Raw genomic sequence first — 16681 nt, forward strand, 5'->3', positions numbered from 1 at the left:
TAACGATTTGAGAGCATGTTGGAAGATCACAATGAACGATTTCTCGCTCGACGCTTGATCATGGGCTTCAATGACCCACTCCCTTTTAAATAAAATACTGGACACAAAGAATTTGGCAACAAAAGGCCGCAGTGTTTATTTATGTAACACAATGAATATTCAACCAATAAATATAATAGTTAATTTAATAAATAGTTAAAAACATCACTCAGAGAAATGAATCAATTCCAATCAGCATCAACTGTCCTCCCATAGTGTGCAGGGAGACTGCCACAAGGCAGGTCAGCCCAAGGCTGACCTGGCACAGCCAACACCGCAGCCCTCTCAATTATAGTCTGCAGGCCTACATTAAAAATATCCATGCCTATCTCTGAGAGATGGACCCCATCTCTCAGATAAAGCCCGGCCAAGAATCCCTCTAAGGGTACAAACCCACACACCGTATACACAGCAGATACGCAACAAATACGCAGCAAATACGCAGCAGATTTGTTGGTACAGATTTGATGCTGTGTTCAGTTATTTAGATATAATCTGCTGCGTTTTTGCTGCGTATCGCAGCAGTAAATACGCTGCTTATACGGTGTGTGGGTTTATACACTAAGGGTACAAACCCACTTGACGTATTTGCTGCGTGAATCAGTCTTAAAAATAAGCAGGCAAAACGCAGGTTGGCTTTATACGATTATTCTGCGTTAAAATACGCAATTGCGTATTTTTGAAGCGTGAAGCTTGTTGTTAGCAAAGCATCAGTTGTTAACAACCTGTGCGAAAAACGCATGTAGCTTCACGCTTCAAAAATACGCAATTGCGTATTTTAACTCAGAACAATTGTATAAAGCCAACCTGCGTTTTGCCTGCTTATTTTTAAGACTGATTCACGCAGCAAATACGTCAAGTGGGTTTGTACCCTAAGTCCACGTGTCTGTAACTGAAACCATTTAATCTCGGTAGGAACTTCATGATTCCACGGTTCAGGCGCCGTCTGATCTTATCCAAGAAAAAAGAATCTTGCGATGACCAGACTAACCTAGGCACTATTTCCGAGAGGCATAAAATTGCTTGAGGAAAAATAGAACTGAACGATAAAAAGAGAGACTTAATATCAGCCAATAAAGGGACTGTGCGGACTTTGCCGATGTCATTCCCCCCGATGTGTAATATTATGATGTCCGGAACCCCCCAAATTGTAGGAATAGAGAACAATAGTTCCATAATCTGTCGAACCCTTAAACCGCCCCGGCCCAACCATTTAACTTCGAAACAGCATGGATACAAACCTAAATTGGTCGTGTAAGTGCGCACAGCGGCTCTACGCTGGGCCCAGACTATGAAGGAGTGTCCAATGATCCATACTTTAGTCCGGGAACCTAGAATAGATTAGATGCATAAATTAGGGCGGATATAGAGTTTGAAGTGGTCCGAAGACCATCTGCCTAACGACTTAATGACCTCCCCAGACAAGCCCAAGTTTGCTGCTTCTGTGGCCGCCCCAATTCTAAAACTATGAGGGGAATAACCGGCCCCCTCCAACCCCAAAACCCGTAAAACTTTACCTAACACAGCTTTAAACTGATAGCTAGTGAGAGGAGACCCATCCCCATGTAAAAACAATGAACCAGGTGCTTTAGGGCGAACACTCAAATAAACCTTTAATACATGGACAGGACAAAACTGCGAACTTTCCACTGCATTAAAACGCACTACAGCCCCTTTACCCAGCTGATCTGTTTTTGACCTGCGAACCACCAGCAAGAGCGCCGAATCCTGAAAACGCACATCAGATATTAAAAGGGGGGAGGGCGCTAATTTACTCTGAGCTACTATCTCCCCCAACCAAAAGGCCCCAAAAAATGAACAAGCAAACACAGCCCTAAACAAGGCTAACTCGTAATCTGAGCTACAAATCCCCTGACAAGCAATTAATATGCGTTGCAATAGACTATAGGTAATAGGTCTCCTGCTATCAGGTAGAGACACCCTCCTGCGATAGCCCTTGAGCAGCTGTCTCACCTGAAACCAGGAACTAAGGGGTTTGAAATTGTGCCATTTCTGGAAGAAGGATATGCCAGCCACCGTCTTGGAGATGTGGCCGGCTGATAAGCCCTCCTCCAGAAGGCCAGAAATGAACTGTAAAGCTGGAGCAATATCACCTGAACTATGTTCCACACCCCGAGATGTACAAAATGATTGCCACCGCTGCCAGGAGGACAAGTAACTCTTCCAAGTCTTATCTGCCACCAACTGCCGGAAGTACTGAAACGTTATTCCCATACTAGGTCCCAAAGGTGGCCCGGGCAGTCGACTCCCTTGGCGTCCGCCTCTGGAACCAGCAACCGGAATCATTCGAACTGCCCTCGAGAAAGAGAGTCAGCGATAACATTAGTGTGCCCGGGAACATACTTAGCTTTCAACCAGATATTTAACTGAAAACATAAAAGCACTAAATGTCTCAGCAGCTTTATCACAGGATCAGAGGAAGAGGACAGACAATTAACTGCAAATAACACGCCTTTATTATCCGTATAAACTAAAATATTACGATTGCGGAACTCAGAACCCCAAACCACAAGTGAAACAACAACCGGGAACAGCTCTAACAAAACGATGTTTGCAGTTAAGCCCCCATCCACCCAGGACTGTGGCCAAGGGTGAGCACACCAATGACCAGCGTAAAAAGCACCAAAGCCAAAGGAGCCAGCCGAGTCGGTCTGAACCCCTAAAGCTGAAAAGTCAACAAAATCAGACTGCCATATAGAATGGCCATTGAAATCCTGTAAAAATTCCAGCCATAGTCTCAGATCATCCTTCAACAAACGTGAAAGCCTGATGTGAGAGTGCGGTGAAGACAAACCTTTCGTGGCCAGGTATAAACGCCGTACAAAAACCCTACCCATAGGAATTACCTTAGAAGCAAAAACTAATAAACCCAATAAATCCTGTAACTCACGCAGCAAGCAGACCACACGCCCTAACAATCTTTTCCTTGGGCAGGCGAAATTGCATTGCAACAGAATGTATTTCAATACCGAGAAATTCTATTTCACAGGGTGCACTGTTTTTTCGCCTGCCAAAGTAACACCGAAATCCTGGCATACTGAAAAGAAATGTGACAACAATTGGGTACAATCCCCAGAGCCAGCGGACCCTACAAACAAAAAATCATCTAGATAATGTAATATATAACCCGTCAGACAGCCCATGCGAACCACCCACTCTAAAAAAGTCGAAAAAGTCTCAAAATAAAAACACGATAATGAAAAACCCATAGGAAGTGCTTTGTCAAAATAAAAGCTACCCCCAAACTGGAAGCCCAATGAATTAAAACCGTCCTCATGTACCGGGAGTAATCTAAAAGCTGATTTGTTATCGGCCTTAGCCATAAGAGAACCAGAGCCAGCGGCCCGCAGCAGCTCTAAGGCCGAGTCAAATGAAGCATAGTGTACCTTCGCCTCCTCCGCCGCCACCTCATCATTCAAAGACGCTTTGAGCGGAAAAGAAAGATGGTGGATGAGGCGATAGGTACCCACCTCTTCACAGGACTCCATGCTTTTGGAAACCGCCTCCCTAGTAGATGCAGGCTGCTGGTTTGTTTGCGGTGCCTTCTTAAAACAGCGGGAGGCTGGGTGGGCACCGCTGCAGTGGGAACACTCATGCTTATATTTGCAATTGTTTGCCCATTTACATTGGCTGTCATTGAAGGCGAAACAATAGCCTTTACGAAAGGATGACCCACCGCCCTGCGGCCTATTACTGACCGCCTGGCGCTGAGGCAACATCAGATTTAGCCATAGGCCAACATCTTTCTGACCCCACTTTACCGTGGGATGGACTGATAGCTTTTGACGGTACATCTCGTCATACGAGATCTAAGCTGTACCGTCAAAATGTCTATAAGCCTCGAATATAATGTCCAGGTGCTGGAACAATAATTGACAGCGCTCAGGGGCTCTTTCTCCCATAACAGCGGAGAAAATACAGAACCCCTGCAGCCAATTGTAAAAGGAGCGAGTGACAAGAGGCTTTTTCCTGTCCTCCTCCTTATCAAATTTTACCTCCCTCACCGACGGTAAAAGAGAGAAAATGTCTACAAACTCATTGCGCCATATTCTCTCCTTCACCGCAGGTGACAAATGAAAACCCAAAGGAGTCATATCACAAACAAGGGCCTCTTTCAGGCATACATCAGGCACGCCAGCTTTATTGGGGGCACTCACACCAACAGCAGGCACACTGGGAGACAAAGCAATAGGCGCGCTGCTCCCCGAACCCCTAACAGTAGATGATGTAGATGCAATCACTCCGCTGGGAACATTAACCTCTAGGGGCACATTATGAACAGAATCAGCTCCAATGCTCAATAAATCAGAAACCCCTTGTGGGGAAGAAAAGCAGCTCCCAGCCTGTAACACAGCAGGTGGATTGACCCATGCAGCTGCACACGGGTGAGTCCCCTGCTGTGCACTGTAACCCATGAGCTGCCGTCCTAGTGCCGCCAGACTGGCCCAGAGGTGTGCATCTGGCCGGCTATTTGCTTGGGGCTGATGCTGTCCTATTTCCTGACCGGCTGTGCATGCGTCCCTGGGAGAAGCTAGCTGCCCCTGTGTCCTGCAATGCCCTGGCTGCGGAGATATGAGACCGGCCTGCACTGAGTGAGTGACCCCCGCGCTGCGCTGTGTGTGTGGTGCTGCGCCAGTCGCCCGAAGGCACTCACCCGCTGCTTGAACACCGGACGGTCCCGCCAGCTCTTCTGTGCGCCCGGCGCGCCGCTCTCCCTCTTCACGCACCGGCGCCGCTCTCTTCTTCCCGGACGACCGCTGCTCCGACCTCCGGGCTGATGGGGACGGCCTCCTCTTCTGCCTCTTCGTTCTCCGGAGGCGGATGCGGCCGGGAGTGCGCGCCTCTTCCGGTACGTCTTCTTCCTCTCCCGAGTCAGCCACTACCCAATCTTCATGGCCGGCGACGACTTCCGGTGACGCGGGGGGTCGGGACACCGATTCCGCCGCCGGGGCCAACGATGATCCGCTTCCGCCGGGCGCCACTTCATCCGGACCGGCAAGGAGACACCGCTGTAGCCATTCAGCGCCGCCGCTCTGCCCAGCCCTTAAAAGGACCCGGTTTATAAGCTCATTCATGGCAGGCAGGTCGGCACGCTCTTCCATCAGGGGACTTCAACTTGACCACGAAGCTCACTCTTCTTTCTTCTTTTCTTCACTCCACAGGAACCGGCAAACTGAAGCAGAGGCCAGAATCACCCAGATTTATACTGCTCTTCACTCCCGCCGAAACCATCAGAGCCAATCAAGCCGTTGCTCCAGGGAAATTCTGCCTAGCAACATCCCTAGAAGGAAAAACTCCAAGAGAGGTTAGTACCATTCCACCCCCACCTTACAGGTGGGGGCGGATTAAACCATTATCACTGTACATTTACACCTACACCAGAGGTAACCAAGGGGGGGTTCCTACTAGCAACCCTACTCCCTCAAATATCAGTGACCCATACTACTTATGGATGGGGGCGGGCAACAAGGGGGGGTCCTGCCCGCCAATGTTGCCGCTTCACATTCGTTTCAGGGGGCTTTTCATTCACCTTGTTTACATGAGCCGAATATCGGTCAAATGTGATCGTTATTGCGAAAATTCGAACGATCATAGTTCGGTGTAAACGCACTAATAGATCTTCCACCATCAGCTGTAAGCCTTGTTACTGAGAATTAGAACTGTCTAGGAACCATAAGGACTTGGTCATGAAGTAGAAACCATGGAAAGTTAGGTCGGTGAGGGGCGTAGTGCATAATGGTCACCAATGCTCTGCTGAGATGAACCCTCATCCTGGTATCAAAATTGGCACAGAACCTGCCCCTGCCGGGAGATTCATGGCGTGGGTTTTCATGGTTGAGCGGCTAAGCACAATAATTGACGGCTGAACCTGAGTCATTCGTCCGTCAGTTATTGGGGGGGGGGGGGGTATAGAGTACCTGTATTATTAAAAATAACTTCTTACATGACATCTGGTCTGTCAAAAGCTATTGATTACAAGGGGTCTCACTGCTGAGACCCACTGTGACCAGGAGATATAGCCAGAGAACGCAGCTGCCATGCTATCCAGTACCCGGCCGTAACTCTGTAATAAGTTTATGAGGCTACAATTAGTGGGCGGCTGGGAAGTGGGTTGCGCTTTTGCCACGCTCCTTCCCGTTCACAGCGGGTTTCGATGTAATTAAAAACTTTTGACATGCCTGCTGACAGTGACTCTTTAATTCTGAAATCTTTGAGACCGCTAAGTTGACAGATAATTGAGTATCCCAGGCCATCAGATGGCTTTACATATATGAATAGTATATATTCTAGATATTGGTCTTTGGCACTAGATCGGACAGTACAAGGATTTCACTGCCAACCTGGGGGGGGGGGGGGGGTTGTGTAGTGATGTCCAGAGTATACTGAGAATGGTGTGACAGACAAAAAGCATCCAGCAACATGGGATCATGAGGATGTAAAGAATAGGCAGTGCATAGCAGACGGCCGGCTCCCGGGATATTGTGGCCGTACACCTTCAATAACTGCTCTCTCATCTTCCCCATACACATGGACGTTCAGTACAGTTCATGTAAGCCCCAGGTTTTCAGAGGAAAGGGTTAGATGCTGTGAGCGCAATCCCATCGCTGAATTCTATACTCACTTCACACTTGTTCCGGCATTCTCTGACAGGTCCCCAGCACACGAGTGACGTCACTCGTCTGCCGGGCGGGAAGGCAGAGAGAATGCAGGAATGATGCGCTGGCCAGGTGAGTATGGGGTTCAGGGAGGACAGTTGGCGGGGGGGGGGGATGGTTGGGTGTTGCGGGGAACAGGGGGGTTGTCACCTCCTGGGGTGGTGCTGCTGCTGCAATTGAGAGGGGCTGTGAGAGTGGCGTACCATGATGACAGACCACACTTTGCTGGTGTCCAGGCCCCATTACCGCCTGATCCCCGCTATTGAGCCACATAATTTCCTTATGATTCAGCGTAGAGCTATTTTTGTCACATGATGCAAGACCATCCGAGTTTTCAAGTGGCAAGGTGAACCATTAAATTATTAGCTCATCCATACCTGAAAGCCATACCGCCATACCAGTGTGCTAATGGACCACAAGGTGACTGCCCCCCGCCAAGAGTTAGTATTTTAATGATGCTACTCATGCATGACCGCTATAAAAAAACATGATGTTTTCAACTATGGCTGACAGTAGCTGGATATGATGGGTGCTACATCACCTCTTGTATTTCAGGTCCTGTCAGCAGCTCTGGGAGGTTAACCGTGTGTGGCCACTTTTCTGTTCCAACTTGTATAGGAGGATTTAGTGTATATTTACATTTCTTAGGTCACGGGAAGGCATGAAGAATTTTATCTGCGGGCACATGAATGGACGTCATAGCTCTGGATCATGAGGTGTTAAGGAGAGTTTCATCTAAAGTGAAACAAAAAATCCCAGTAAGTCACCCTGTTGTCTCAGGGTCTCAGGGTGCTGAGACTTCCATTCAGTCTCTATTTCACATTTTATTATATATGAACTTTCGGTAAAGCGGGTTGACAAACACAAGAGCTAGTGGTACAGGTGTCACCGCGGTTGTTATCCATTTTTCCATACTCAAGATGGCTATATATTTTTTTCTTTTATTCTCTATCCCCCCCCCCCTTCTTTTTCTCTAGTTCACTCTGTTTTTCTCCTACTTCACTGTTTCTGACTTGCTGAACATGTTGTTTGCTTATACATGTTCATTGGCAGGTACTTACTCATATAATGCATGCTGTCCCCATTTGTTTACTGTTGAGTTAAGTGGAATCCACTGTGCCTGCATTGATTTTTGTTTTAGTTTGGTTATATATTGTACGTAGTTAGAGACTGCCTGGAAAAAATATAGTATCAGGCCCCCTCTGTGCCCCTATATAGTAGTTAGGCCCATCTCTGGTCCTCATATGGTAATAGACCCCTCTGTATCATGAATATAGTACTAGGTCCCTCTGTGCCCCTACATAGTAGTTATGACCATATTTGCTGCCCATGTAGTAATAGACCCCCTCTGTGTCATAATATAGTAGTTTGGTCTAGAGATGAGCGAACCGGGTTCGGGTTCGAGTCGATCCAAACCCGAACGTTCGGTATTTGATTAGCTGGGGCTGCTGAACTTGGATAAAGGTAGTTAGGCCTATCTAGAAATAGACCCCCTCTGTATCATAAATATGGTACAGTGGTACCTTGGTTCTTGAACTGCTCGGTTCTCAAACTGCTTGGAACTCAAACTGTATTTTCAAGAAAAGTTTGCTTTGGTTCTCAAACACTTTTTGGGCCCCCAGTCTTAAAGTACTGGGTATCTGAAGGTTTTTGCAAGCATCGATGGACGGTTGTACGTGGTGAGTTTAGCACTCGTGAGGCTTCACGTACAGTACAGTACTGTATAAGACTGCTGGAGTGCATATATAGTACAGTAGTAGTACAGTCAGTGCACCGCCATCTCCCATCCTGTATAAGACTGCTGGATTGTATATACAGTAAAGGATGAGTGGGGAGTTGGTGACTACCGTACTATAATTGCTGGTTTGTTGAATGTTTCTTCTGTATAGTATAGTGCTGTTCTGTTCTGTACTGTAGAGATGACACTGGGCACTATACAGTGTAATATATGGGTACTGTAGGTAATTATTGGTGGGTGCTGGAACCAATTAAACACACTTACATTATTTCCTATGGGAAGACACTGCTCGGTTCTCAAACTACCTTCTGGAACCAATTAAGTTCGAGAACTGAGGTACCACTATATTAGGCCCCCTCTGTGTTCCTGTGTAGTAGTTTGTGCTCCTATATAGTAGTTAGGCCAAACCTTCCAACTTTTTGGACGGCCAAAGAGGGACACTTGGGGTTCAGTCTAGGGAAATTTTACAGACATTTCTATACTTTTTAATTTAAGGAAGGAGGTTACATTGATATCTGCAAATCTGCAGCAGATCCTGGATGTGTGATGCATCCTTAGGTCCCAGTCACACATCAGTAACCTGTGCAACAGTGGACAGGATTACGAATGTGTTTCAGTAACTGTCCACATTTGCAAGAACCCACTGATTCAAACAGGTAACACGGATGCACAATGTATTAATTTTTTTGTGGCACAGATCAGCACCCCAAAACAGATCTGTATCGCCTACAGATGTGTGTATGGGGCAATAGAAACAATCTGCATGTGTGAAAGAGGCCATTACCAGAACCCTATTAGTGCCAATAGGGTACCCAATCAGGTGGACTTATACTAAACACACTGCAAAAGGGCCATAAGCCCAGAACCCCCAAATATAAAATATAACTTATTGGCTATGTTATAAAATCTATATCGTAAGTATAGTGGTGGTTAAAAAAACGCGCGACACCATTCCCTTATTCATTCATTACATATTTTTCCCAGCATGGGTGTCAGCACAAAGTAGTGTAACTAAGTGTATATATAGTCTAACTGACTCAAGAGCTCTAATTGATTCTAATGAGCTCATCTCTAGTCATTGTCAGATATAGCAGAGCCATGCCTGTAACTACATTTTACGCTGCAGTTCCTTTTTTTCTCCAGCAGGTGGACAACAGGAACACACCTGGAAGATTCCAGAAAATGATAGGCAAGTGCTTTACCGGCAGATCCTATAGTGTTATGACTGTAATAACTGCAGTATTTTACCTGTTGATAAGGTAAAACATCATTAAGGGAATCTGTCAGCTGTATTTGCTAAGAGCGTCAGACACTGTCTTATAGCTGTAGGGTACGCGCACACTACAGAATGGCGACGGAAAACCCGTTGTGCTTTCCACAGCTCGCACCCGCTCGCGGACTCCATTCTATGCACGGGCGGATTCCGTCGTCCATCCAAACAATAAACCTGTTCATAATAAAGAAGTTATATTTACCTGTCCCAGTGACCGCACAGCGCTGTGTCCTGCTCCTGGACCCCAGCTAGCAGTCTTTCTAGCTTACCTGCAGCTATGTCATGACCCGGCTGGTGGATACCCCACTCAGCCAGTCAGTGACTGGGGCGGGACACATTCATTGGCTAAGCGGGCTAAATCCCACCCATTTGTGACGTGTCAGCCGAGTCGTGACATACCCTGAAGCCGGGAGAAGATGACATCTGGCGGGGTATGGGAGCCCGGTGATGCGGCTCATTGTGGGAATGGGGACCGATAAGCATGCGGTCTTTATTATGTACCCCCTGCAGGTAATGATTTCTTCCCCCCCCCCCTCCGAACGGACTCCTACTTTAATGGTTGCACGTGGAATTTTCTGCTGGCAGTTCCCTTGGTAATTGCTGACCCATAAGATCCTGGGTGTGCTTGATGGGAGAGAAGTCTGGCGATGCTACAGGTCATTGTAGCATGTTTTGGCTATACATACTGTCCTGTTGAAAAACCACTGAGAAATAGTGGTACCACTGGTTCCACAACTAAATCAATGTAACACTGAGCTGTTAGTTTACTTGGAATAAAGGCTAGAGCGGTGCAGCTACCGTACATTATGCCACCCAGCATCATAATCCACGCGCTACATCATAACTAGAGATAAGCAGAGCAAAATTTGCTGTGAATCGGGCTGTCAATTCACTTTGTTCCGCGAAGCGAATTCTTGCCCACTCGTTAAGGAAATTTGCAAAAATAAAATGGCGGCCGCACATGTTAGCTGTCTAGAGCGTCACTGGGCAGGAGAAAGGGATTAACTATAATCCCTAGTGCCCGTCCAATCAGCTGCAGGCCCCTCTGTGATGTCAGCACCTTCCCTCACCCTCTATATAAGGTGATTTGTTTCCAGAGGCGGCCAGTCGGCTGTGTGTGAAGGAAAGTGTGTAGGTTCACACTTATCCGCGCAGATTGCGTGGCTCGTACCCGTTCACGACAGCGCGCCTATCCACCCATGCCATAGACACCATTCTATGGCCGGGCGGATTCCGCCTTATGCTGGAAGAACTGACATGTCTATTCTTTCGTCGAACAGCGGAATTGGCCCGGCCATAGATGCGGGACCCGCCGCTGGAAAAAAAATGCACCCCCGGCCGGAGTACCCCTTTAATGGAGCTGAGTTTCAAACCACAACCAATCTGGAGACAAGAGAGGGGGAAAAGGGGCCATGTTTTTGTAGCGCTGGATAACCCCTTTAAAGGGGTAGAGCGGTATTAAACCTTTTTTCACTAAATAACACACATTACAAAAGGTATACAACATTGTAATGTGTGTTATTTATGTGAATGACCCCCTTCCCTGTGTTTCCACCCCCCGAACGTTGACCCGGAAGTGTGATACAGTATACACACGGAATCACTGTCTTCACCAGCCGCTATCTTTGGACGATCACGTCATCTTCAGGAGGCCGACCTGACTGCTCCAGCCCTCCTTCATGCCGGCCCCCCTCCAGTGCGTCATCAGCTGCTCAGCCGCGATTGGCTGAGCATAATAGAAGACGTCTGGGGCAAGGCTGTGGCAGCTGAGCTGCTCAGCCCCACCTCCTTGGATGAAAAATAAAACAACAATTTTACACATTTGGCTACCATCGTCAGATCCAGGAAAGGAGCAGTCGGATTCAACAAAAAGTCACAAGTGAAATAGTTTATTTGGCGCGGTGCAAATTCCGACAATTTGTCACATAACACTGAAGAGCCTCATTGTCCTGCCTGGTGACATGTCTTGTGGACCTGGCTACAACATAAAGTGAATCGTGGCTTATAACATTCAGATTACTTGAAAGCCTGAAGCCTGCAGCTTCTGTGACCCCATGATAACACTTCCTGTCTGAGATCTAGTCACTCAGCCTTGTCGTAGAAACATTGTAACAATCCAAAATCTGCACCTTCTTAAATGTCCACCTACTAAGTGTATAGAAGAATTGGCAATTATGCTGAGATGTGCTGTGGGCTCACTCAGTTGTTCTATCACAACACTAAACAGCTCGACCTCAGGCATGAAGTATTGTCATGGGGATCATAGGAGTAGAAGAACTTTAGGCCTGCAATCTCAAAGAAATAGCATTACACTTTTTCCATATTAACAGAGATACAGGAGAAAATTATAAGAAGTGCCCAAAATACCGGCAGCGTTGCCCTCTTTATGACCCCTGTGATGGCCGCATAAGAAAGCATGTTCTGTCACTGTTACTATTAGAAACCCCCATACCACTTTAACCTGGGCATTATTTGTGCGCTCATCTGACATTAGCTTTATGCTGTAGGTCATAGCACAACCCTGTTGTTCCCCAGTTCATGGAGTATTTAAAGGGGAGCACTGGCTTCATGCAAATCTTTTCTGCTGTATGGTAACATAGGCCTTGTCAGTGACTAACAGCTCCTGATCTCTATATTCCTATATAAGAGAGTGTGCTGGTCACCCGGAATAGAAAGACCGGTAAAGAATACCTCAAATGTCAGGAGGAAGACTGTATACCCCCAAAAAGGAGTCTATACCTATATAAGCAATTCCTCGAAAGCTGCAAGGACGATTGTCAATTCTACCATAGAGGGAGGATAGATCATCGCTCCATAGGCATCACGTAGAATCTGGTCAATCATAATGCTTTCTGCTTACAATGGGTATGTATGGCATCGTTATGTAAGGGTAGTAGGGAGGCCAGACCACTCTGGGGGCAGCTTATCTCCCATAGGAACAAAATCTTCTGTTAGGACACCCTAATTTATGCCATGTGTACTGCCAGCTCATCCTCACACATCTGATTGGTAGTTACATTCTACAGACCGAGCTTCTAGCATTGTCAGTGCAGATACACAACCATTTCACATGCGGCAAACCTAAGATCTAAAGGGGATTAGATTCAGAGCGGCCTCTGGCTACTCCTGAGCTCCTCAGACCTCCTCAGACCTGGCACCTCCATCAGAGAGAGCAGATGGTTAGCCTTTGGCTAGATGAGATAAGAGGTCTGAGCAGAAGCAATCAGCTTTAGCTTAGTTACCATCATCTGGAAGGAGCATTATGTGAGAGCGGACACAGGCGTCACATCTCCGAGAAGATGGAATCTGCCTTTGTGTGAATAAAACCATAAGTGCTTTACCGGTAAAAATAAATACAAACAAGTATAAACACATTCACCGAGAAACCGCCAGGGTCGTGAAATAAATACGTGAATAAATTAATGAAGCATTGTGAGCAATCTGGGGCTGAAAGGCAGCTAGATCACAGCAAGGCCTTGGGGGTCTTTTTTTAATTTTTTTTTTACATGTTTTCCTGTTAAATCAGATCAAAGTCCAAGGCATCGATGGTGGCAATGGGTTCTCGCCAGAAGTTAAAGGCAGTGTACTCCAGCAGGGGGTCCTCCATTTTGGATTCATCTTTGGAAGTCTTGGTGGTCGCCTCTAAGCCAAGGCACTCCAGTTCAGAGAGATCCAGTTCTGGGATCGGAAGCTTCCAGAACAGGAAAGAATCATATTGGCTGCTTAGTGTGTCCAGCATTGTCACCTACAAATGAAGACAATATATTAATATATACGAATTGACAACATGAGGGCCTGCAATCCAGTCTCTAGCATGGTATATGGCAGTAAACTTGTCTGTAACTGCGGACAAATTTAGAGCCCATTGGTTTCTGTTGGGATATTCACACTTATCTGCAGTTTTACAGATCACACTGTCTGCAATAATTTACTTCTATGAAAAAATCTCAAGTCTCAAATGAGCTGCTGTATGTCCTATAAGGGTGCCTTCACACCTACCGGATCCACAGCGGATCTCACTTCTGCGGATTCGAAGCGAGAACCGCTGCGGATCCGGTATCAATTCACCCCTATGATAGCACATATTCGCAGCGGGATTGACATCCCGCTGTGAATATGTGCTTTAACTCCCTGGTGCCCGCAGCCCCGCCATCGCATCCCCCATCCCCAGCAACGGCACATCCCCCCCCATCCCGGCCACATCCCCCCCATCAGCCCATCTCCGGCCCGCTGCCGCGAGCATACTTTACCTGCTCGTGGGCGCGGCTGCAGTGAGGCTCCCGGCAGCCTCACTGCAGCCACGCCGCCGAGCAGGTACTGTATGCTCTTGGCGGCGGGCTGGGGGTGGGCTGATGGGGGTGATGCGACGGCGGGCCGCGGGCACCAGGGAGTTAAAGCACATATTCACAGCGGGATGTCAATCCTGCTGCGAATATGTGCTATCATAGGGGTGAATTGATACCGGATCCGCAACGGTTCTCGCTTCGAATCCGCAGAAGTGAGATCCGCTGTGGATCCGGTAGGTGTGAAGGCACCCTAAGAAGTGGTGTATTCTTTTCAGTCTGACACAGTGCTCTCTGCTGCCACCTCTGTCCATGTCAGGAACTGTCCAGAGCAGGAGCAAATCCTCTCCTGCTCTGAACAGTTCCTGAGATGGGCAGAGGTGGCAGTAGAGAGCATTGTGTCAGACTGGAAAGAATACACTGCTTCCTGCAGAGCATTCAGCAGCTGATAAGTATGGGGAGACTTGAGATTTTTCCTGGATAATGCCTTTAATATAACTATAAGGCTGCATTCACACGTTCAGTGATTTTCAAGGTCCGTGATCTATGAAAAACCATCCATTTTGCCCCTCGTGTCGGTGTTTTTCAAAGATCTGTTTAATGCTTTTTAAATTACACTATTTACATCACATCCGCGTTTTACAGATGTCCGATACGTGCTATCCGTAAAATACACGGATCTCATAGACTTCTATGGGGGAATATGTGCCGTGATCTTATTGAGTTATGACGTGTCCTATTTTTGCATGGAACAGAATGCAAATCCGTGAATAAAACGGACCACGTGAATAGCCCTTTAAAGAAGCAATGGGCTATAAAATTGTCTGTGATCACGGCCAAGTTCACAGAACGTGTAAATGCAGCCTAACCTTTGCAAAAAAATACAGATTGAGGCTGGGTTCACACTACGTATATTTCAGTCAGTATTGTGGTCCTCATATTGCAACCAAAACCAGGAGTGGATTAAAAACACAGAAAGGATCTGTTCACACAATGGTGAAATTGAGTGGATGGCCGCCATATAACAGTACATAACGGCCATTATTTCAATATAACAGCCGTTGTTTTAAAATAACAGCAAATATTTGCCATTAAATGGCGGCCATCCACTCAATTTCAACATTGTGTGAACAGAGCCTTTCTGTGTTTTTAATCCACTCCTGGTTTTGGTTGCAATATGAGGACCACAATACTGACTGAAATATACGTAGTGTGAACCCAGCCTGAGGATGCAATGCGCATGATTTTTTTTGCGGATTGCGGACATAATATACTTTCCTAAAAAATTATTGAACGTGGGAATGAGGCCTTGAGTGACCGAAAAAAGGGGCCAACGCTTAATTTTCCATCCAAAACTATTCTGTGTGAATGCAATGGAAAAAATTGTGTGACTCAAAAAAATTGCAGATGCCTGCAAACCATATACAGAGCCCCAGCCCTGCAGACAGCTCCCTCTATATCGTGTATTCACCATGACTGAAATAGCACGGCTCATACCGCAGTCCACCGCCACACCCAGGACAGCAAAAACACTATCACCCTGCTATTTATACGGACCACTCGTCTGCCCGACACCTCCGAGGTCCAGATCACATCTAATATTGGACATCTGACAGACGCACATTCCTGTACCATGAATACATCCGCCTCATCATCATCATCATCATCATGTACTGGATTCCACACCGCACCATTCACACTCATTTACATTCTGCCATCATACTACATTGGGCAGATAGGGAATTCTCTGATATGATGTGTATTACAGGGAGGGGGGATCCTGTCTAGTGCTTCATCCTCCCACAGACAACGCCCTGATCTCATCCCGGTGTTATCCCAAATAAGGGGAACAGAGATAAAATAGCCATTCCTTATTATTATTAATAATAATAATATTAAATATACATATTTACAGAAAAATCATGCGGCATATTAGAATATATTGATATCCATCATGTTGTTGGTGGGAAGGAACGTTTAGATAGATGTAATATGCATATATAAATTCTAATTGTCTCTCATTTTACGTCTCATCCCGATGATATAGAATCCCAGTAGGGATCCGGATTGCCCATTCCCTATACTCTGTCTATCCTTCCATTGCGCAGAGCTGCCTGGTAACTATAATGTATAAAGATGCCATGAGGATGATGATGGTGCTGGTACTCACTGTGTGCTCAGGCGGAGGGGATGCTGCTGCTGCTGCTGGTAAGTTGCTGGCTGCAGGCAGGCTATTGTCTGGGCTCCTCCTGGAGACAGGGAGGTTGCTGGAGAAGCTTCTGTGGCTTTGTCTATGTGCAGGCGGCAGCTCCTCCTACCTCACACCTCAATCCTCTCACAGCAGAGAATTCTGGGCCAGTGATTCAGCCAAATTCTGCAGGATGCTCATTACCTTAAATGACAACTCCCAGCAGGGACTGGATCTTCCAGCGAGTTCAGTTCTCTGGAAGGAGCAGGACAAGAAGAATGACCCCCCCCTTGTACACAGCCCAATCTCCACCTAGGATAGACAGCGGTGTCCACTAACTAATGCTGAGGAGCACCCTTCTATAAATGGCCAAAGGGTCTGCAGAAGTACCCAGTCCAAAATTACCATCATGTAGTGTATTTCCGTCATTCATAACATTATACCAGATTACACAACACTAAATAGCCTGCAACGGTAAGGACC

General features: G+C 46.8%; 1 protein-coding gene and 1 long non-coding RNA gene across 2 annotated transcripts; one reads left to right on the top strand and one right to left on the bottom strand.

Moving 5' to 3' along the window:
• The first annotated feature begins 1092 nt into the window (after positions 1 to 1092).
• On the top strand, positions 1093 to 7466 carry LOC138770785 (uncharacterized). The gene is made up of 3 exons (XR_011359501.1): positions 1093 to 2867; positions 5223 to 5365; positions 7365 to 7466. It is a non-coding gene; the product is annotated as an uncharacterized lncRNA (long non-coding RNA).
• Positions 7467 to 11600: 4134 nt separating this feature from the next.
• Positions 11601 to 16209, bottom strand: MLLT11 (MLLT11 transcription factor 7 cofactor). The gene is made up of 2 exons (XM_069949991.1): positions 16181 to 16209; positions 11601 to 13472 (listed from the first exon to the last, which is right to left on the bottom strand). The coding sequence occupies exon 2, from the start codon at positions 13464 to 13466 to the stop codon at positions 13245 to 13247; it is 222 nt and encodes a 73-aa protein (XP_069806092.1). The 5' UTR covers positions 13467 to 13472; positions 16181 to 16209; the 3' UTR covers positions 11601 to 13244.
• Between the last annotated feature and the right edge of the window lie 472 nt (positions 16210 to 16681).

This window comes from Dendropsophus ebraccatus, chromosome 13 (assembly GCF_027789765.1).
Source record: "Dendropsophus ebraccatus isolate aDenEbr1 chromosome 13, aDenEbr1.pat, whole genome shotgun sequence".
Taxonomy (NCBI): domain Eukaryota; kingdom Metazoa; phylum Chordata; class Amphibia; order Anura; family Hylidae; genus Dendropsophus; species Dendropsophus ebraccatus.

Bases quoted from the DNA above. Each gene is read 5' to 3' on its own strand.
- MLLT11 (XM_069949991.1), bottom strand. From the start codon at position 13,466: ATGCTGGACACACTAAGCAGCCAATATGATTCTTTCCTGTTCTGGAAG.